The sequence below is a fragment of the Paramisgurnus dabryanus genome, chromosome 11, assembly GCF_030506205.2.
Source record: "Paramisgurnus dabryanus chromosome 11, PD_genome_1.1, whole genome shotgun sequence".
In the NCBI taxonomy this organism is placed as follows: Eukaryota; Metazoa; Chordata; class Actinopteri; order Cypriniformes; family Cobitidae; genus Paramisgurnus; species Paramisgurnus dabryanus.
Genome location: NC_133347.1, coordinates 26463611 through 26486959, shown reverse-complemented (window position 1 = coordinate 26486959; position 23349 = coordinate 26463611). Strand labels below are relative to the sequence as shown.

Below are 23349 nucleotides of genomic sequence, written 5' to 3'. Positions count from 1 at the left end.
AACAATAACCGCCACTATACATAACAACAATAACTGACCTGGTACGCAACAACAACCGTTACTGTATATAACAAAATAATTGTCACTGTACATTACAACAATAATCATCACTGTTCTTAAAAACAATTGTCACTGTACACAACAATAATTGTCACTGTACATAACAATAACCGCCACTATACATAACAACAATAACTGACCTGGTACGCAACAACAACCGTTACTGTATATAACAAAATAATTGTCACTGTACATTACAACAATAATCATCACTGTTCTTAAAAACAATTGTCACTGTACACAACAATAATTGTCACTGTACATAACAATAACCGCCACTATACATAACAACAATAACTGACCTGGTACGCAACAACAACCGTTACTGTATATAACAAAATAATTGTCACTGTACATTACAACAATAATTGTCACTGTACATAACAAAATAATTGTCACTGTACATAACAATAATTACTGTCACTGTACGTAATAACAATAATCATCACTGTTCTTAAAAACAATTGTCACTGTACACAACAATAATAATAGTCACTGTACATAAAATAACTGTCACTGTACATAACAACAACAACCACCGTCACTGTACATAACAATAATAATTTTACTGTACTGTACACAATAATAATTGTCACTGTACATAAAAATAACAAAAACAGCAATATCAATAACCACCACTGTACATCACATAAATAGTCGACACTGTACACAACAATAACCATCATGTTACTTATCAACAATATCAATCACTGTATGACAATAATAACCGCCATGGAATACAACGTCAAAATCGGTCAAGAATAACCGTCACTCCACATAATACAAATGGTCGCTGTATATAACAATAATAATCTTCCCTGTATAACAATAATATTAATTGTATAGAACAGTGTAGCAATTTCAATGAAAATTTATCTTTTAGATATACAGGCATAATAAAATACATTACATTTACTTATTTGGCAGATGGTTTCCTCCAAAGTGACATCAAGTGCATTTAATCAGGATGTGTTCCCTGAGGGACGAACCCATGACCTTTTATGCTGCTAACACAATGATCTACCAACTGAGCTACAGGAACAATGTTTTAGTAATGATTTATCTAACTATTAACTAACTACTTGACAAAACTGTTTAGTGTGGCTCATCTAAGCATAACATGGATCCTGAATGATTTCTTAAAACGTTGCAATAAAGAGTAAAGGAAGAAAAAGGAGTCAGATAGCAGTGTGAGTGTGTACTTACGTGTGAGCTGCTGGACTGAGGTCTCCGTTGGGTTCTTGTTTAATAGCTGGGGAGACTATGGCCGGGTGAGGGATTCCTGTCTGATGAATACTGTGATGATGAACCATATGCGGAGAAAAACGACTGGATACCAAACTGAAAACAGACATGGGTAACTGTTATATTTAGTGTGACAAACACAAAAATCTAGATAAACAATGCCTAGATAAACAATTAGACCAACACCTTGCCAGACTTGTACCTATATTTTCCAACATGTCTGGCCCATGTGTGCAACCACAATTGCATCATTGGAGGACTACACTTACATGTTTAACTCTTAAACATCTCAAAATACCACACAGCATCTGACTTAAACATCTTAAAACTCCGTCTAGACTACAACACTCATTTGCTCAAATGGTCCTTTATCCTCTCTTGTTATAGGTAAAGTGCTGGGTGTGCGGTTACTATGGTAACACAAAAGTGTGTAACACCTGAGAGCACCCCCTGACCCACGTACACCCCTTTTCCAAAATCCATGGAAACTGCTTACTACAACAGACTGAATGGGACACATTTCAGATCCCAGCTGAGTATACACATAATGAAGCATTGTTTGGAAAAACTGACCAATGTCTCACTTCTGAGATGATCCCAATAAACATACTAATGTGTCAAATAACACTAACGCTCGGCAATAATTCAATATGAATATATTTTGCATTATTTATATATTTTTTTCAATAATGGCGATATGATTTCTAAACACATTTCAGATATTTCCATATACAGAGTCTGTTCTTTCATTTAATATATTTTATGTTTATATAAGAGCATTTTCTGGGATGCATTGAACTTTTGTGAAAATCATGAAAAATGCTGGCAGGGAAAGAGTTAAAAGCAAATCAGATCTTCTTCAATGCACTGAAACTCAATGTGTAGTGTATGAATAAATCGCTCACCTGGACATGGATGCATTCATGGCAAGAGTTGGGTAAGAGTGCCGAAAACCTCCAGCAGTGATGGGGTACATGTGTTGACCCTGCCTAAGATAGACAGAGAGGTTCATATAGAGCAGGGGTCTCCAAAGGTTCTTTACAGCCCCTCAGACCAACCCATTTCCATGACTTTACGGTTCAGATTATAATGTTAACTATATTAAAAATATATAAAATCCTTTTTGTTTCTAACTAAAACCTGTATCGTAGTATGAACAAATGCATATGTGTACTAACTCATCAAGTTTGGCATACTTACTGAGGAACGAGCCACCCCAATGGGTGAGGGATCTGCCCCATGGCTCCAGGGGAGAGGGGGTAATAAGGGGATAGCTCTGCGGGGTGGGGTGTCCGTGGAATACCTGAAAACAGATTTGGAGTCAGTGACATGATTGCAGTCACAAAGACAACGATCAGTCAACGGATAAACGCGTTTAATACCTGTCTTGGGGTCAAGTATATCTGGTGAGAGGTGAGATGGAGGAGTTCCTGGAGAAAAGTGTTCATTGCTGTAGGTGATGAGGGGGGTCAGGGGGTGCATGTGAGGATGCTGGACCACTGGCACCTTATTAGACTGAGAAAGAGAGAAAGGAAAAAAAGTTTAATATGATAAGATAACACGTTCATTCATTAACTCACAAATGTGCAACAATAAGGCAATTTCATGTTGTAGATAAACTTAAGTCTACTTAAGGAGGTCAGTGGTTGCACATGCTTGTGGCTGTGTGTCCTAATGTGTGTTTGTGACAAAAAGTGCATGAAGCAATCTGGCCCTGCACCAAGGAATGCTTGGAGAACCGAGCGTCGTGCTAGACAGCGTCACACCCACTGCCACACCAAAGCACAACAGCTCAATAAAACATTATATCGCACATCTATCTGTCATTAATGACATGAAAATGCTACATGATACATGAGCAAACATGATAGTGGATGGTACACATAAATGGCGGCATGCATTTACCTTACGATTTGGCGTCTAGTATAGTTTGGGTTTGTTAGAAGAAGAGAGAGGCATTGTGGTTTGGGCAGCACGTATGCGGGACAAAAGAATGAGTGCATCAATATTTCATCATGCTGAAAACATCGCGAAGAAACCGCAGCGAAGTGTCTTTGGGATTTGGGCACGAGCAGAACTACTTTATAAGGTGAGGACAGACAATGTAAACCATCTCGCTTGGCCTCCATCCACAACTTTTATTTCTATTTGACTGCGAAACATTGTTTGACAATATTCGAGTGAAGAAAGGCGTCGGTGCAGAATCAACATACCGCGCCTTTAAAAAGAAGATTCACTTCTGTAATGTGACACTTGATGTTATCCATCAGTAATTATGCATCTAGAAAAGATTTTGAAAAGAGGCCAAGTGACAAAAACAGAAATGAGTGACAGCAAAAGTAGCCAGGGACCGCCCTGGGGACCATCTGACAGACGCGTAAAGCAACCAATCATAGTTTTCAGACCTGAAATCAACCAATTAGAGGACCACGTCCAAAACGTTGAGAATCGATGAGCTTGGATCTGGCAGTGTGTTTGTGCAGACAACATGGCGGTGGTCTGGCCAAAGGGCACAACTATGCCGGACCATGCCAAAGAGACAAGACTACTGCTGGCTGTGAAGCTGTGTTGAAGACAGGAGGAGAACTTTGCTCCAAACATGTTTCTGAATCCTTAACATCTGAAATAAATTACTAGGCAAACAGCCCCTGGGTACAAGAGTTACCAACCAAGCAAACAAACCTCCTGAGCTCTGTATGTGTGTGTGTGTGTGTGTGTGTGTGTGTGAGTTGTTCTCTTCTTTCAAGTAGTAGGTTCTGAATCTTTGAGGCTTTTTAAAAAGTTCAGGAAAGAAAAAGATGGAAAAGGGAAAATGCATGGCATTCCGGTATAGCCGACTTTGTTTGTCACCCAGAGAGGAAGCGGATGTGAGAGTGGCCAGAACATGATATCACTTCAGCTTTTACAGGAATCCTGTCAGCTTAACAAAGGAGGTAACATTACATAAAATGCCAACAAAGAGAAAACGCATTTATATAATTCACTATAATATGACTGAGCTGGCCCTCGTTCAACATACACAAGCAAATGTGTATAAATCGTTCATAATATCATTCTTATGTAACCTGTTGCACTCAACTGAATGTTAAAACTTATGCAAAAGTTTTACTTCTTATTTCAAAATTGGGAACTTGTGCTGGAGACGGATTCAAACCTGCATTGCCACAGCGTGGGCACCGAAGATGAACATGTCACTTTGTACCATATGTAAAACTCAGGAGAAGGAACATTGGTTGGTTGTGTACACAATATAGACCCCAAACCGCAAGTCCGCAACAAACTGCGTTCCCATCGGAGCCCTCATCGCTGCTTTAACTCAATCGTCTGGCTTAAAGTATCACATGCTGACACACAGTAAAACAGCGATGGTCCTGTTGTGTTCTCACACAAATACACTCGGGGTCGAGGAGGTTCGGCAGAATACCAAGCAAACCTGTCTCCTGAATTATTGAACCATATGGGAGTGCAGCGAATAACACATTAGCATAGAGACCTTATGGGGGCTCAATGTGACAACGCTCAGCATGTGACTATGTTTTTGAGAGAACGAGGGATTGGGGGGAATGAAAGTAAAGAATGAATTAATAACAGAAGATCGCCTTGTTTCATCTGACATTATTTTATATTTTACAGTTTGGTAGCAAATGATGGGGAAACTGATTTAAAGTATAAAAATCCTGTCATCATTTACTCACCCTAATGTTGTTGCAAACCTGTATAAATGTATTTGTTGTGCTAAACACAATGAAGATATTTGTAATAAAGTGACAGCAAGAGCACCATTGACTTCCAAAGTAGGAAGAAAATTACTATGGAAGTCAATGGAGCTCCGAAACGCAAAATTAAGAGTTTGGTTCCAAAACGCAATAAATCCATTTGGACTAATTTGGGTAAAAAAAAATTTCTATACCAAGAAAGTGAAAAGATGAAAACTACTTTTTTCTGTTAAAAACTTTCACATAGCATCTTTAGGTTATAATAACATAAAAAATTCTAATCCATTATTTGATTTTCAAAGATTTATTATAAAAACGCAAAATGCAATAAATCCATGACAAGTTTGCTTTTTCAAAATGCAATAAATCTATTGAATCAATATATAAATGTGCATTCATCTTTGTCATGTTATATTCATTTATTTGACTAGTGGTATACACAGATTAAAAAAACATTAATGGCATTAATCAAAATACTTTGTCATATTAATAACACTGTCATTGCTGCTGTCATCCTTGGAATGTCGTCGCTAAACTTTTTTGACAGCGATCAGCTGTAAAATGTTTTGGTCCTGCTCGATTTTCGTTGACTTAAGAGTAAAATAATGTAAAGTTTTTCATAAGATCCCCTGGGGTCAATGTGTTAGCATGACAGAAGCTTGATTCTGTCGGGAGAACAAGCAACAACCGGCATTTTTCCTTCGCTCGAGTGCCTTTCAGGTAAATTTTTCGATTTTGATGGCTTACTTTTCTTCCCCCCACAGAAAACCACCACAGGTTTGTCAATGCCATCCAAATTACTATTTTGTTTTTGTTTGTTTGTTGATCACGAAGTACAAAGTAGATGAGGAAAACTAGGATTCTCTGTGTATTCAACGAGCACCATTGTTGTTTACGATGCGTGTAATGGTGTGCTGTGATTTGTTGAGCGGATTTATTGCATCCTGCAAAGAAGGCGGACTGACGTTTGTTGCGGTTATGTTTTTTCATAACCGCAACAAACGGCAGTTGACAGAAAAGTCAAGAAAAGTTGACGTTAGAAAAGTTGACAGAATAAGAAGGCGGATATCGGGTTTTGCTTAAAATAAAGAATTGATATTTTAATAGGGACCTGATTCAATATTGATTTTGGCGTTTTGTAACCAAACTCTGCAAATGGTGCTCAAAAATATCTTCTTTTGTGTTTAGCAGAACAAATACATTTATTCAGGTATAAAACAACTTGGGGATGAGTAGATAATGACGAAATGTTCATTTTGGGGTGAACTATCCCTTTAAATAATAATGCAAAGCAAACTTAAACCTGTAATGAGCACCATGGCTCAACATGTTTTTGCATGTACAGTGCTAACCACTAGGTCACAACTAAATAAACATTTTCTGTTGTTCTTGCCATTTTTACTTCATAAAAGTAATTATGCGTGCATTATTAAAAAAAAAATATATATAGGTCTTAGCTTGAAGCATGTTCTACGGCATTAACTGCTTGAAAAGCTTACAATTTAACTAAAAAAGCCCAGTGTTCATACACTTATAGACATACTACCCCCTCTTTAGGATCAAACGTGGTATTTTTCAGGTACACGGTGGACGGTTGCGGTGTGGTGATACTTTGCGCCCACTGAATTCTTACTGAGACGTAAACCGAGCACAACCTTAAATAAAAACACACCTGAAGTCATCCTACACTTGCCCTCTTCACACCCTAATGCAAATTTCCCCATCGCCGTTCACGATCAGATCTTTTCTCAAACAATTCGCCAGCCAACACCAAGGTTAAGCAAATTTCTCACTTCCAGCTGTCTGCCGTATACTGTCCGGTGGGGCGTCGGGGTGGAAGGATCTGTTCTCATCAAATCCTCAATACTTGCTTTACAAGAACAGATAATCTGATTGCCGTAAGCGATCGTATTTTCTGCCGCTCCCATAATGCGGGTGCATGCAGTTCATAATGTTGTATATTAAGTAAATACAATAAAGGCCCATTGAAAAGGCTGGGTGGTGAGACAAGGTCCACTCTGTTATTTAAGGACAATCCCATGGTGTTCGTAAGGGTAAGAGAGGGTTTATTGTGACAAAGTGATTTTGAGCTGCGCAGTGCAAGCTGAAACAAACATCGCTAACAGGCATGTGCACATGCACTCACTAAAACACAAAGATTGCCCTTGGGCCAAAAACTAAATAATGATGTTGTCAATCATTCTATGTACAGACAGTTTGGCTACGTGGAAAGACAAAAGGATATGGATACATGTCTCACATTCAGTAAGAGAAACAAATTAGTCATTAAAACGCATTAATTGCTGACAACTAGCTAGACTGCTTTATAAAGGCTGGGAATCAGCACTCAAGAATACTTCTCATATTGTACATTTTTATCTAATCTGATAAATCGAATAGTTTAATGTCATGGAACTGACATTTTCACGTGCAATCACCCCTGCAAAAGTATTAAAATACTTTTTCATCATAGAGAGAAATCCTAGGGTTTTTAATGGACTTGTAAAACTGTTTCTGGATCATTTTTGCACTTAATAAAGTCACATACTTTTTATGTAGATATCAGAGAACAATTTAATATACTTTATCAATGCATTCTTTGGCACCTTTAAAATAAAATAAGTATCTCAATTAAAAAATATTTGTATTTATAATTATTGTTAATGACTAATGATGAAGTTATTATAAAGTGCACAGTAAACATACAATATCATCCATCAAGAAATCTGAAGTTCAATCTGATTTAAATTCTTCGAAATCTAACTATAAACAGGTCATTTGAGGTCCCTCGTGTCTTGGGTTTACTGTGCTTTTGTCTCACCCTGATGTATTCTCACGTGCGCATAACCGCAGCAGGAATGTAACGCTTTGATTAAAATCATCCCCTCTTATCTGCAGGGTACCAACTTACAAGAGGTAAATAAAACCACACGGGTTAACTGAGGACACGGACCACAATCCTCCAAACTGAGCTGACCAGCCTGTCAAGAATTCAGCTCCACAAATCTGCTCAACAGAAAAGTCGGTTCTTATCCAACAGCAATCATTTTAATCTAAGGAGTGGCTAAAAATGTCAAAGTTATGGGTTTGATTCCCTACACGCTGATCAAATGTGCAGGACCTTGAGTGCACTGTACGTCTATTAAATGCATAAAGTGTAAATGGTAATAGCTAGTCATCATGTCATGTTGTGATGTAAATAAATGAAATGGTTCAACTATTTTCGTATAGCCACAAGAGAAACACGGAACGTGGGTTTGTCTAATGCACAGAGCTGTAACCGATGCTGTAAGTGCGAGCAATTATCCGATCAATACCTGATGTCAATGCTGTCTACCTGAGACTACTGATTAAAACGCATCAGAAATTTAGTACAGAAAACACGTTTGGCAAGTATATTACATTCAACCTGGGTGTGAGGTGAATTGCATGTGTGCATACAGCATCCCAAAAATTTTTTAGGACACTTAAAGGGGCGGTCACACTACACTTTTGGTTCCATTGACTTCCATTCATAGTCATGCAAATGCATCGAATTGAAAACGCAAGATATTTCGCATTTCGCTGCCTACCAAAGTTGAATTCTGGTGAACTCTCTTCATTATTTTCATGCATGACTGAGTATTAACCACATTTTCTACTGACTGAGAGATTAAATACTGCAGTAGATTGACTTTAGATGCCCTTTTTACTGTCATTATGAGTGGGTATTGTAGATAAATTACACTATGATTTTAATAAAGTGAAGGAATCAGAATGCATGACAGTTGCAGTCAAAATACAGAACTTTTTGTTGTACACATTTTTACAGACAACTTTAAATAATCCCCTTCCGCTTTAACTACACAGTTTAGACTTCTTTAACAACTGAACAGCATGCAAAGGCATCTTGCATACATAATATTTAAACAAATATATAGAACAGGTGTGCAACATGCATTAATAATACTAATCCTTCAAGTTCAAGTCCAGGTAAACTACACAGTACATCTTTAGCAAATTAAAATGTCTTCAAAATCAGCCATAGAGGGCACCTGATATCTAAAACCTTTATTCCCATCTGTAATGTTTTTGTGTTAATGTACAAGTTCTCCTACTCTCTCTCTCTCTCTCTCCCTCTCCTTCAACGTCTAATTTCACGTGGTTGACTCCGTGTTCAACTTCATATGGGGCTGCATATATCAGTAGATTAACTGAGCACATGGTGACATAAAACGATTTATGTGTCGTGGAAATGAGCTGTAAAAACCCGGTTCCACATTTAGTTTATTTGTGGATGCCCTGTGCCACCCCCATGCAGCTGCCCATGTCACCCATGCCTAAATATTTACTCATCATTTAATGTGAAAAAAACATAAAAGATGACATTCCAAATTTGCAGAACGCACATGCGCGAGAACTTGTAAAAAAATTATGCGCTGTCTGAAAAACTGGTTGTAGGCTGAAGCCCTAATGCATAAACTCACCACAGTGCAACAGTGAAAAGGGACCCCTTTCAAACAGTGTCACACCACGTTCTGCGCGTAGCTTATGCAACATAAACTGGTATAGGAGTATATTAAAAATGGATATCATATCCATTAACGTGACCAGTAGAAAATCGGTACTGGAATGACTTTTCTCTCTACTGAAAAGCAAAGATGGATGAAGCTAAAGCACTCCACGCATATTCGCAGTCATGTTCAAAAAATGTTTGCATGCTCAAAGTGCACGTGACTGCCCCCCCTTTAGCCATAATTGTGAATTGAATCATTGCATTGCACAATATGCATTAAAATACTTATTATAATATCAGCATCTACACATAAATATATGAAGAGTTTGATTCCAAAACGCTATAAATCCATTTCGAATCATTTCAGTAAAAAAGTGTTTTTTATACCAAGAAAGTGAAGAGATGAAAGCCACTGTTTTCTATTACAAACTTTCACATAGCATCTTTAGGTTATGAAAACATAAAAATTCAAACCCATAATTTGATTTTCAAAGATTAATTATAAAAACTGATTAAGATTTTTAAGTTAAATATTTTTCCTCAAAATGCTATAAATCTATTGCCTCAATATATAAATGTGCATTCATCTTTGTCATGTTATATTAATTCAGTTGACTAGTGGTATACACTGATTAAAGAAATAAACATTAATGGCATTAATCAAAACACTTAGCATACTTTGTCATATTAAGAACACTGTCATTGCTGCTGTCATTTTTGTTGGCTTAGCGTAAAATAAATGGAAAGTATTTCGTAAGATCCCCTGGGGTCAATGTGTTAGCATGACAGAAGCTTGATGCTATCGGGAGAACAAGCAACCGGCATTTTTCCATCTCCTGAGTGCCTCTTGCGTAAGATTTTCATGGCTCACATTTCTTTTCCGTCACAAAAAACCCCACAAGTTTATCAAGGCCATCAAAGTATTATTTAGTTTTTGTTTGTTTGTTGATCACAAAGTACAAAGCAGATGAGGGAAAACTAGGATTCTGTGTGTATTCAATGTGCCGCCATTATTGTTTACAATGTGTGGAATGGTGTGCTGTGATTGGTTTAGCGGATTTATTGCATTCTGCAGAGAAGGAGGACTGGCATTTATTGGGTTTTGGGGAAAAAAGGGAGAAAAGATAATAGAATAATACAGCGGATATCGGATTTTGCCTAAAATTTTAATTCTGACCTGATACAATACTGAATTTCTCTTTTTTTATGGTGTTTATCGCGTTTTTGGAGTCAAACTCTTCATATATCCTATAGCTTTTCTTAGAGCTAGCATCATAATATTGATTGAAGCCATTTTTTACTATTTTAACCAACAACCAGCAATCCCATAATGCATTGCAAGAAATTCTGTAAAAAAATGTGCTTGTAACACAATTTATTCTTGTGTTAACATCACACTTACACCAAACTGTATTTAAATCAACTGTAAGATGTTTAGTACATAAGCCATGTGTGCCTATATATAGGGCATTTTAAATCAGTCCCTTATGAGATTTCACATCAGCTAGAATATGACTTTTGAAGTACAGGACACAAAGCAGAACAATAGGTTTTGGAACAGAGCCAAAGTCTGAAAAGTATATGATGTCTCAATTTTGTTTTTTATACCTAACAAATAAGAAATATGGATCATAAAAAGAGAAATTTATCTTTTTTTTTACTACTGCTTGCGTGTCTAAAAGACCTATTGTTCAGTGTATGTGTGTATGCAGACGTGTGAAACACTCACTAAGTGTCCAGGTGTTGGGGATCGTGAATCTTTGAGTGCTGCTGTGCCTGGAACATCCAGTAGAGGCCATTTCATCTGTAGATACTGTAAACATAACAACACACAAATCAGACCATAAACAATAATTATACACCAATTACACTTACAGACAGGCCCAATGTTCAGGCACAACTTTCTTTTCAATTGTGGCAATTTTTAAGTTTTTGGCACAGACCGGGTACAGAAGCTTCACCTTAGTGGGTGGCAAAGCTAACCAACATGTTTTGTCAGACCTGTTTACAATAGCGCTTTTAAAAAAGAGAGAAAGGTCTAGACAGGTCTTTCTGATGACTAATGTTGAATGAACAAACGCTGCATTGAGACCAACTTAGCCAAAATTGGAAATTGTCACCTACTTATTCATGTCACACTAAACCCATATGCTTCATTTTTTTTTTTTTTGTAGCATAAAGAAATCGTTATTGCAAATTCTATGCGCCATCTATAAGTCCGTCCATGTGGTTTACTATAAGCAACATAAGTCATACTGTAGCTTAAATAATGACTTAAATTTAGGCTGTTGAACTTAATGAACAGTCGCACAAAGTTTTTTTATGCCTTCACATAGACATATATTCAGAATATAACTCATAAAGCAGTCACATGGAGAAGTTTAATAGCATTTATTCTTTCTTGGATCCTGACTTAAATCCTGAATAAAGGCATCCCAGATAAATGATGTAAAATCATTTTATTTTTAAATTAAATTGCTGTCATGTTATCTTATTACATGGGGCTCAACATGGCAAATCTCCAAAAAGCACATAAGCATTTAAAGCAATCCAAATGACTCCAGTGGGACTATATATGGGTAAAAACAATTGATTCTCCGATTTTAAACGATATCGATTTGGAAAATCCTGAATCGATTCGTTACATGCATGCTTTACTTTAGCCAGGGCTTGTAAGGAGTTCCCGATGGCACAGGGCAAGAATGAACGATGCTCGGGACAGCTGACAGAACTGTCAGTGCTACATCATCACGAAAATGCATCTATGCACGTGTTAAAATATTTTATTTAAACATTTAAGCAATGACACGAAACAGAGCTTAATGCACCACAATGTGCGCAAATACTGGGTTCACATTTTTTTCCCATGATATATTTGATACATATTTACACAAAATTATTTCAAAAAGTCAATATATATATATATATATATATATATATATATATATATATATATATATATATATATATATATATATATATATATATATAGATATATAGATATATATAGATATATATAGATATATAGATATATAGATATAGATAGATAGATATAGAGTGCATTTAGTAAACAATAAACTGTGTATCAATGTAAAAAACAGATACGAGAACTAAATACAAATACAGCGGCATGTCGATATCTTCAGATTTCGTTGGTTCTAGTGCTACATCGTAACGAAAGTTTATGTTAAAATATTTTATTTAAATATTTACGCAAAGACACGAAACAGACCTTAATGCGCTACAATGTGCGCAAATACTGGGTTCACGTTTTTTTGCGGTTGATATATTTGACACATATTTACCCAAAATTATTTCAAAAAGTCACGAATATCCGTGTAAACGTAGTGTGTGTAAAAACCTATTTATATTTTCAGTGCACTTCGCGAACAATAAACTCTGTATCAATGTAAAAAACAGATCCGAGAACTAAATAGAAATATGGTGGCATGTCGATATCGTCAGATCTCATTGGTTCTAGTGCTACATCGTAACGAAAGTTTATGTTAAAATATTTTATTTAAATATTTAAGCAAAGACACGAAACAGACCCTAATGCGCTACACAATGCGCTTGACTGCGCGCAAATACTGGGTAAATAAAATTTTCCTGGACTTGATATATTTGATTCACAAAATTATTTCAAAATGTCAAGAATATTCTTGTAAACATAGTCTGTTGTAAAAAATAATAATTAATATTTTCTGTGCATTTATCGTACAATAAACTTTGCATCAATGTAAAAAAAATCCGGGAACTAAATACAAATACGGCAGCATGTCGATAATGTCAGATTTTGTTGGTTTTCATTCGTCTCATGCCAAGTTATCATATGCAGATTTTGTCACAAAACACGCAAGAACTAATTATATTTGACATTATCGAGGTTGTTTGATTTTATAATAAAATGAATATCAAAGTCATATTAGTTTACATCTGGAATGGCATATAAGCGCTAGTCAATTTGTCTGTATTGTCTGTACGAATATGAATTTACTTAAAAAAAAAAAAAAAAAAAACAACAGGAGGGTTAGTAAACACGGAGGGGGAAGCATCTAGCATGAGGTCAGTCTCTCAGCAAGCGTGCACAGAAAGTCATAAATAATCGAACGGTCAGAGGAGAGCCATTGGACTCGCAGACACCTGCGTGTCTGTGTGTATGTTACAGAGACCGAGAGAGAGTCATCGAGCGTGAGGAATGACAGCACAGCGGTGAGAGAGGGAGTGTGAAATCTGTGTTTGTCTGGGAATGTGTTCCTACAAGAGTCCAGCTGTGGGTGCCTATCGAGGGAGCTCGTGTGTGCGCTGTGGAGGGGACAGCTGAGAGGAAGTCCCATGGAGAGAGGTGGGAAAACCGCACCGTGGTAAAAATGCAGGCACATCTTTAATGCTCAAGTGTATAGCCCTGACCTCTCGCTGTATCGCAGTTCAACCTGGATGATGGACATTGGGTTTAATCCGAGCACCAAACATAGTTTCGCTTACATTGTGTTGTCTGTGTTTGATTCACCGTGGGCAAAACAGGTGTGCTGATGTTCACTACAGTACAATGCACTTTTAATAAATTCAAAGATTTTGTTTATTTAATCTATATCAGATCTTCTTGTTTTGCTCCATTTTGACTCGAGCTCATAGCTGAAGTCTCAGTGGAGTTGTGGTTCAAATTCTCAGTTCAGACATCTGGTTTACATATTAGATTTTAACAGCCGGAAACTGCTGAATTTTATGTGCATTTTTAGGCAACCCAAGAATTTTAAATTCATTAAAACACATTTCGCTTTATCTAAAACTATCACTTATATTTCAAGAAGTGTTAAAGGTAGGTTAAAATGAGCCTCTATATGTTCAATTCTCATGATTTACAGTGGTGTCTAACTTTGTTATCTTTTACACCATTGGGTCCATGTGAAATTTGCACTAGCAGATTTGAACAGATGTGTACTACACATGCTCTTCACATGGTCATTTAGTAAATTTTGTTTACAAATCTAATTAATCTGATCTGTTTTTCTGCAACTTAAAGGGAGAAGTAGTCAATTTTTCACAGAAGTTTCAAATCCCTTTTCAAAAGTGTCTGCAAAATGCATAAATGTTAAGGTAAAAAAATCGAAAATCAAGTCCCTACAGGTATAAACAGCCGCAACGTGACAAATCTACAGCGCCAAAAATGATCTATGTCCTGAAAATTAAAAAGCTGAATACAGCCAATCAGATCACACAATCATTTGGTGTTTCATATATATATAGATGGATATAGGGCGACCAATGAGAAATTTACATTAAAACTTTTAGCTTTTCGCAACTAGTTAAAAGTCACAACACTAAAAGCAAAACACTAATAAACAGTCTATACAATCACACTGAAATTGTAAACGTTAGTTTAAGTTGATACCTGCTGATTGGATGATGCCATTCTTCAAATCAGACCAATTGTTTTTCTCTTTAATGCTGATTGCCTAATTGTCTACACCGTTTGTGTAATCAACATTTGACTTTGAGACAAACTCTTGAAAAAAAACACAAGAGGGAATCTCACAGTCCACCTGCTTTGATTTTAAACCTGCATTTCAGCTTTAATAAAAACACATCACAGATTGTTATATCCAACATATTTCCTTGATTAATTTAATATCTAAAAATAATGGCGTCCAAAATATGAATCGCTGGAGATTCAGCCTAAAAAGCCATGAGACCCTAACAGCGCCGCTGACGACAAATGAACTGTTGATGTGAGGGTCTGGTCCACTCCTGAACTTTTATATCTTCGACCTTGCTTTTAAACGCAACGGTCTGAGGAAGGAAGTTTACACAGCTATGGTTAAAAATTGAAAAGACATTACAACACAAAAGGAAGACGGGAGGAACAGAGAGAAAAAAACACTTTCAGGAATGAGTTTTGTCTGAACAGGCCAAGGGTATTGTTTCCTGACAGCTGGGTGACTGGGGGGGTTCAGAGTGGGCCCCTCATTCCCATCCAAAAGAGAGGAAATTCTTGGGGTTGACATCAGTCATCTCCCCCAACACACACACACACACACACACACACACACAATCCTAAAACTGAATGTTAAGAGTATGAATACTGGGCCCACACAACTGCTAAAGAGAAACAGAAGGACGCCATTATTACTCTTCAGTTGGTCGTGTATTATTCCACTGGAAGATATGCCAAGATACAAAACACACACAGAATTGCATATTAAGTCATAAAGTATTGTTAACATTACAATCGGTTCCAGGAAAGATGACTAGTTCCAGTAAAGGTATCTAGATCTGTCTCATATTATTAAACACGATTTTATGCAGAAACCTCGTCTTTAATCATAAGCCTAAAAATACACGGTATAGTTTTAAGACGATGATTTTATCTTCAATTGCAAACTTGTTTAATTCAAATTATTATTATTTTTTTGATATCATGGGTGACGGTACATTCACACGTATGGCCTACGCCCTGGGGCGTAAGGCTTGTCTGAAGCATGGCCAACAGCCATTCACAGTGGCAAGCAACGGCAGTGACGCGACGTTGACGGATCCACGAATCATTCAAAGTAAATGAGAAGCATTAATGCTTGAGACCCGTGTGAATGTACCATAACAGTTTACAATAAAGTTGTATTTGTTAACATTAGTTAATGCATTAGCTAACACGAAATAACAATGAACAATACTTTTACAGCATTTATTAATCTTAGTTCATGTTAATTTTAGCATTTACTGTACTAATACATTTATAAAACAATAGTTGTTATAAACAATAAACTAACATCAACGATTGTATTGACATTAATTAACATTAACAAAGAATAATAAACGCTGAAAAAAAACAACCAATAAAACCTTTTTGTAAAGTGTAAACATTTTCTTTTATTTTTAAATAATTTTCCCGTTTAATATAACACCGTTTAAAATGTTACTGTAATTATGCAGCTGTTTGCCAGTAACTTACTGTAGATTTAGATCTATGTTATTTACTGGCAACAGTTTGTTCTAAGTAAAAAAAAATATTAAACATTATCAAGTTTTATTTTTACAGAATAAAACTATAAAATAACAGCCTCAAGCAAGGCATTCTGAGAACCAGAAATCCTCATCAACCTTTTTCTGTTTTTTTCCTTCAGATTTTGGTTCCCATGAGGCTGTTATTTTATAGTTTTATTCTGTAATGGTAATGTTTAATATTCTTTTAACTTTGAACAAACTGTTTATCTACAAACATTTTTAACAGTGAATGTTTAATGAATATGTCCCTGAATATAAAGTAATGTTGGAACATGATTTTGTAAGTATGTTGTGTATTATACTTTCTAATGTTTATACATTTTATTTCTAATATAAATTTCAAATTTTCCCAACTACACTATAAAAACAAACGGTGCTAAATAGCACTAAAATTGGTTCTTGACTCATAATCATAGAGGAACCATTATATAGCACCTATGAAGAACCATACGGGGGTCTTATAGCACCACATATGGTACTAGATAGCACAATATGGTTCTACACCAGTGCTATACAGGTACTTAATCTGTGCAATATGGCACTTAAAATGGTTCCCCTATGATTACGAGCCAAGAACCACTTTTAGTGCTATTTAGCACTGTTTGTTTTTAGAGTGTATATAGTTTTGATTGTGTGAGTAGAAAATTCTGTGAGTTGTATAAAAAAAATTTAATGAAAAAGTTTAAGGTTTTTACAATGATAAAACATATTGACAAGTAAAATAAAATATAAAATCAATAAGTAAAAAGTTTTAAGCAGACTATATCAAAAAGTAGCCCTCCAGAAAGTTTTATCCATTGCCGTAGCCCTTGCTTACAAAAAGGTTGGAGACCCCTGGCCTAATCAAACACCTTTAAACGACAACAGCTCTTTATGCCTCTTCACTTCCTCCCTCAGTGTTTGTTTGGATCATTAAATCTTAAAGCAAGAGTAGTTTCTGGTCAGTTACGAGCACTTGGCTCACAGGCCGTTTCCACTTGACTTTGGTGTGTCTGAGAAAACTGGGAATGTGTCCACTCAACATAAGGAAAACTTTCACTACCCAACCTCAAAACCGTGACACACAAGTTTACTTCCATAAACAAGTAAAATAATTCCTCTTTTTTTGGCTTTTAAACTGTTTTCAACACCTCAGCCTGACACAATTCCTGTCGCTATTCGCTTCAGCTTCGCACTTCAGCTCTATCCAAACATTGGTGTCGACTACGCCACTGTGGTCAGGGCCTGGCCCACTAAAACTGTCCTCGTGCTGGCACAGAAGACCAATGGTGAAAAATCCCTAATGCTGGTCAGCAGAAATTTATTTCTGAAGGACAAGGGTTGTTACAATTTGAGAAGTGCTTTGGGCAAAATGAGCGTTGAGTGTTTCTTCAATGCAACCCTGTAAGTGTTTACAATGAAACGGGATTAGAAACACAAACATAAACTTGATTCGCCAATTACCTTTTACAGTACACTTCAGGCACTGCGCTAATGCGTTGCAGGTGCCCTTGAGTTAAGCTTAAACAAAGGATGAGAGAACGAACATAAAATAGAGTTTACGACAAAACTGTTACTGTTTTATTTAGATAATCTTTATGTTTCAGATTTTGTGTCAGAATTCAGCTGATAAGAAATTACATTAAAACTACTAAGCAACAGTCACGCAATATAAGAACAATTTATTTTATACTAATAATTAAATGCAATAAAAATGGTCTGTCTGGGTAAAGTACTTTCCAAACTGTTGTAAAATCAACTATTACGCTATTACTGTGCATTACAGTCATTTTACCACAGGTTAAATAAATTTGGGTCTTGCAACGCCCCCTCAAACCTGCAAAATTACTGTAATAGGGTATAGTGTGGCTTAGTGCTTTTAAAAGCATTATAAAACCATTAATGTTTAAAATATATTCGTGATGAGTGTGTATTTTATACAACCCATCTGTTTTATACCCTGGTTTAGGCCCACAGTGTTGTATAATCACTGATACATGTATTTATTATACTGCTCTCTGTGCAGTTTTCTTAAAAATGTTCAAGATGAATTTGGAAACCAGATTGTTCTCAAATGTTGCAGTTCCTTGGCCTCTAGATGCCTAAAACTTTCCAGCCAAGTTTTACAGACGGTGTAGCGAGTCCCTCATTCCTCATCCTACATAGATTCAAACTTCAAAACTGGGCCTCGAATAAACACTCAACCTCCAACTATCTGATCCATTTCTCTCGTCTCTAATTGTCTTCCAGCTCTCCGCCTCGGCCTCCAACGCTCAGACCGAACATCAGTCGAGCTCCCTCCTAATGAGAGGGAGGACACAGATGCGACAAAAGGTGGCGGAGGTTTTTCCAGAGCGTTGGGGCCTTGGGTTTGGTGAACAGAGAGAATATGGCATATGCTCTCGGGCCCGTTAGGTGCCAACACCAGAGTCCAATTGTTCGGCCCCTTTCATGGATACAGAAGCAAACGGGGCGCCAAGAGGGCTTTGTCAGTTCGGAGGAGCCGTGGCGACGCTGCCAGGGATGCTGTGAGGCAGATGTGAGAGACATTTGTTACTGAGGGAGCGTGCAGCCACTGCCAGCAGCACCCAAATAGAAACGGCCTGACAAACTTACGGCTCTGCTGTCGAGGTAATGAGGGGCTGACACGCTTTCAATTGCCTGCTCAATATCTGTGTCGCTCACTTTAGAGTGTAATGGCTATTAAAGTTAAGTTTAAAATCCTGGGCTATGAATGATGATGAAATCAGAACTGTTTTACGCTCAACACACAAAAATATAATGATAACTATAGTGCCAAAATAACACAGCTATCACAGTAACTGTAATGTAGTGACAGTAATTTAATAAGCATTCTCTTTTATAGATTTTTATCATTGTTAGTTTTTATTTTTAATAACAGTGATAGATAAATTAAGCATATTTATCAAGACAATTATTGCAATAATAAAGACTAAATGATAAACTTCAAGGATTAATACTCTATTATTCTTAAACAGCTAATTAAACATACATAACCAAATTGACACATTTGAAACAATCATATTTAGGACAGTATTTATATTTGTATTAATATGTATTTTATTTGTAATTAAATGACATTTCAAAGTGCCATATATAATTATTTAGGTAGTAAAGGATGGCACAGTGATATGCAAAAAATTAAAACAATTATGCAATGATCAATTATTTTGATTATTTAAACTAATAAGAATCAATTACTTATAAATAGTGTCTGGAAAAGATTAATAGCGATTAATCGCATACAAAATAAAAGTTTTTTTTGCATAATATGTGTGTGTACTGTGCATAATTATGTATATTTTACCCGTACACATACATATATTCATTTCAGATTTTTTTATTTATATATATATTTTTATTTATATATAATATAGAATATATAAAAATCACTTTTATTTTGTATGCGTTTAATCGCGATTAATCTTTTCCCGGCACTACTAATAAAGGAAACATATAATAATGTGCAAGACTGCAGTTTTATTAAAGTAAGCTAACCCTTACGAAATGTAACCATGGTTTTACAGTTAAATCCGAAACATAACAGTTAAGTACAAAATGACCATATTTTCAATAACGATAGTTTTGCTACAAAGACTAGGGCTGTCACAACGATTAAATAATCGTCTCATCGCGATTGTTTGACTTCATCGTAAAGATTTCAGATCACCGCAATGATTGCACATCTCTTAAAAAACACAAGGGGGAGCTGTAGCGCCTGTATAAACATTATATATGAAATATGATAGTATCAAGCGTAAGCGTACACTGACAGTGTAAAATGATACATTGCAAAGCCATTCAATACAGTGCAAAAACAGCAGTTAAAAAAATGCTGCAAAACTTTGATAAGTAGTATGAACTGCCAGGTAAAACATACATTTCCCAAACAGCAATTCCAAATTTAGGGAAGTGAAGGTTGTTATAAGGATCTGTAAGGACCTTATTAGGATTGGCTACTATTTAAGGACTGTTCTGGTATAGTCAGTTTATTTTGATTGCATTTTTTGTTTACACACTTTATGTTGTTTATTTCTTATGAAGAATTTTCAGTTTTCATTAAATTTATTTATATTTACTTTAATGAAAATACAATATTCATTAAATAATTACTTTTAAATATGTGTTATGTGTATTAATATTTATTGCCAGGTAGGCATAGGCCGGTATAAGATTCTGGCGGTATGATAACCTTTAGCAAAAATACCACGGTTTCACGGTTTTGCGGTATTGCCATTGCAACACTAAAATGTGTTATTTTCAAATGCCAGGTACAATAAAGCCTTTAAATTATAATATGCTTTCAAAACATATATAATATTTTCGTAATATATATTAAATGTAAACATCAAATCAATAAAGCCTTTAAATTATAATATGCTTTCAAAACATATATAATATTTTCGTAATATATATTAAATGTAAACATCAAATCAATCACATGACTTCATGATTTCATGAATTTTGTATAAGCACAGCTCATACCTTGGAGACGGTATCACAGAACATTTTAGTTGTTTTGAAACCTTGACTGTTTTAAACCTCGGTATACCTTGAAACCGGTAACCGGCCCATGCCTATTGCCAGGTAAACTTTGCAAAAGATTTCATTTAAATAATCGCAACAGCGTGTGAAAATTATTTTATGAATAAACAAAAAAATTATGAGAATTAAATGTCAAAGCAATAAAACAGACAATTAATCATCATAATTTATTAGTCAATTAACCGTCAGCCAAATTGCATAATTGTGACAGCCATAACAAAGACCATGGCTAGTGCATGGTTACTATAGTAAAACCATGGTTTTGCCAATGGTAATCAATGCATCAAAACAAACGAATAAAAACATGGTTAATTTTCCTAAAGGAACTTGTGATTTTTGGTAAACAACATGGTTATTATGACATGTCTGATATTAAAGAAAAGCTGTTTTGGGGGAAAGCATAATTTTATCCTTGATCAAATCCTCACTAGACAGCCCTTACAAAAATTGACCAAGTTTTTTGTGGTAAAAGTGTAGTAGTCATGGTTTTTGGTGTATTGATTACTATCAGCAAAACCATAGTTTTACTACACTAACCATGGTTTATCTATGATTTTTGAAAACCATTTTTTGGTTTTAAATGTAGTAAAACCATGGTTAATTTTCATAAGAGAGGACTGCAGAATGCCATACAATCCACCCTATACATGCACTCATTGCAAGTGGATAACGCCAATCACCCAGCGTGTGTCCTGTATTTATTTAAGACCCCTGGTGAAGCCAAAAGGACCTCCTGATGGCTCGTGTGTCAAAGAATTAAATCGCATATCTCAATCTCAGCACTGATAACACACGCAGTCCTGCCCCACACGACTGCTTATTGTCAGAACACAATGTAATCCTAACGCAAGTCATTTACACCTACTGTTAGTCCAAACTGACCACACAATCACCACCTACCACTGACCACGCACAATGGAGGTGAGAACAGCTCGACTAGTTCAAAACTAAGCTCCTTTGTTTAGGTGCGTTGTGGGTAATTAAACAATTATAGAACTTATTCATAGGCAAACGGCAGATACAATCATGCTAATTGGAGGGAGAGGTTAACTGGGTGTACCTGAAACAGGGCTCCATTACTAAGAACTGCAAACAGCTACAATGCTTTGTCAGATCATCAGGAATGTCCCTAAATTGAAGAGATTAAATTTGAACAATGATAGCGATTTGGAGTCTGGCATTCAATAGATGATGAGCAAACCCAAATGCGAAGCAAGAGCTCAATGGCACTCCTACTGTTACAAGAACGTCTGGGGGTTAAAAAAAGTGAAGGCATGTGGTCATAGTATAAACATGCAATGTTATTACATGGAGCCGGGCAATGAACAATACAGCCACACGAATTGATAACACGTCTGTTTGAGACTAGTGTGACAACATCCCTTTTTTGTGTAAAAATGACTAAACTTTGACAGGAACTTTTTTACATGTGAAAATACCACAAAGGGGCTTGGCCTATTTGCAAAACACTTTAAATGGAGCAAATTCCACCCAAAGGAATCAACAGTACAGGACAGAAAGTTTATTTAGCTAAATAAACTAATAGATGATACTAAACTAAATAAACTCACACCAAAAGAATTTGTTCGTCATTAACATCATCAAAAATGCTGTTGATAGAACTTTCCCTATAATAAACTAAAGTTAAATACAACTTATCTTTTGTCCAACTCTCATTATAGATCCACATTTCTGCGATTTCCCTCGCCTTTCTGGGCAAATGTAGCTGGACGACACCACGCTCCCATAGGTAAACTCTGCCACATTAACAAGTCTGCTCAAAATGCAGGTATGTTTGTTTTGGCTGTGCGAGTTGTTTACAGTGCGGCTAGACGAAACATTTCAATGAGACTATTTATTTGAGCCTTTCGATGTCTGCTTCTAAACAACAGACAACACTGCGAGGAGATAACACTTATAAAAATTATTTGTTACGTAAAACCATCCACAAATCAGATTTCTGGCTGTCTAGAAAGATAGTCAGCTTTCTTTTTGCATTTTAGATATCTTTTGTCTGCATACAGCAAACCAACTTCTTGAGTTTGCCAAACCTGATAAGACTGTAACTTGCATGAACTTTAGTAACGCATGAAATTAGTGTGCTTCACTACATTTTCATTACAGTTAAAGAGCACCTGTTATGTTGCTAAAAACAATGTTATTTTGTGTATTTGCTGTAACGTTTGCATGGTTTGTAGTTAAAAAAAAACATTATTTTAAACATACCGTACATTATTGTTGCTCCTCTATGGCCTGCCTCCCTAAAACGCAATGATTTTGTACAAA

The 23349-nt window shown here is 36.0% G+C and overlaps 1 protein-coding gene across 1 annotated transcript in view; it reads right to left on the bottom strand.

Annotated features, from left to right (window-relative positions):
* tcf7l1b (transcription factor 7 like 1b) overlaps positions 1-23349 on the bottom strand; it is a 59920-nt gene that overhangs the window by 8432 nt on the left and 28139 nt on the right. Inside the window, exons 4-8 of the mRNA XM_065247633.2 lie at positions 11246-11329; positions 2688-2820; positions 2506-2608; positions 2211-2294; positions 1267-1401 (exon numbers count right to left, since the gene is read on the bottom strand). Of these exons, the coding sequence (XP_065103705.1) occupies positions 1267-1401; positions 2211-2294; positions 2506-2608; positions 2688-2820; positions 11246-11329 (539 nt within the window). The remainder of the gene's footprint in view (positions 1-1266; positions 1402-2210; positions 2295-2505; positions 2609-2687; positions 2821-11245; positions 11330-23349) is intronic.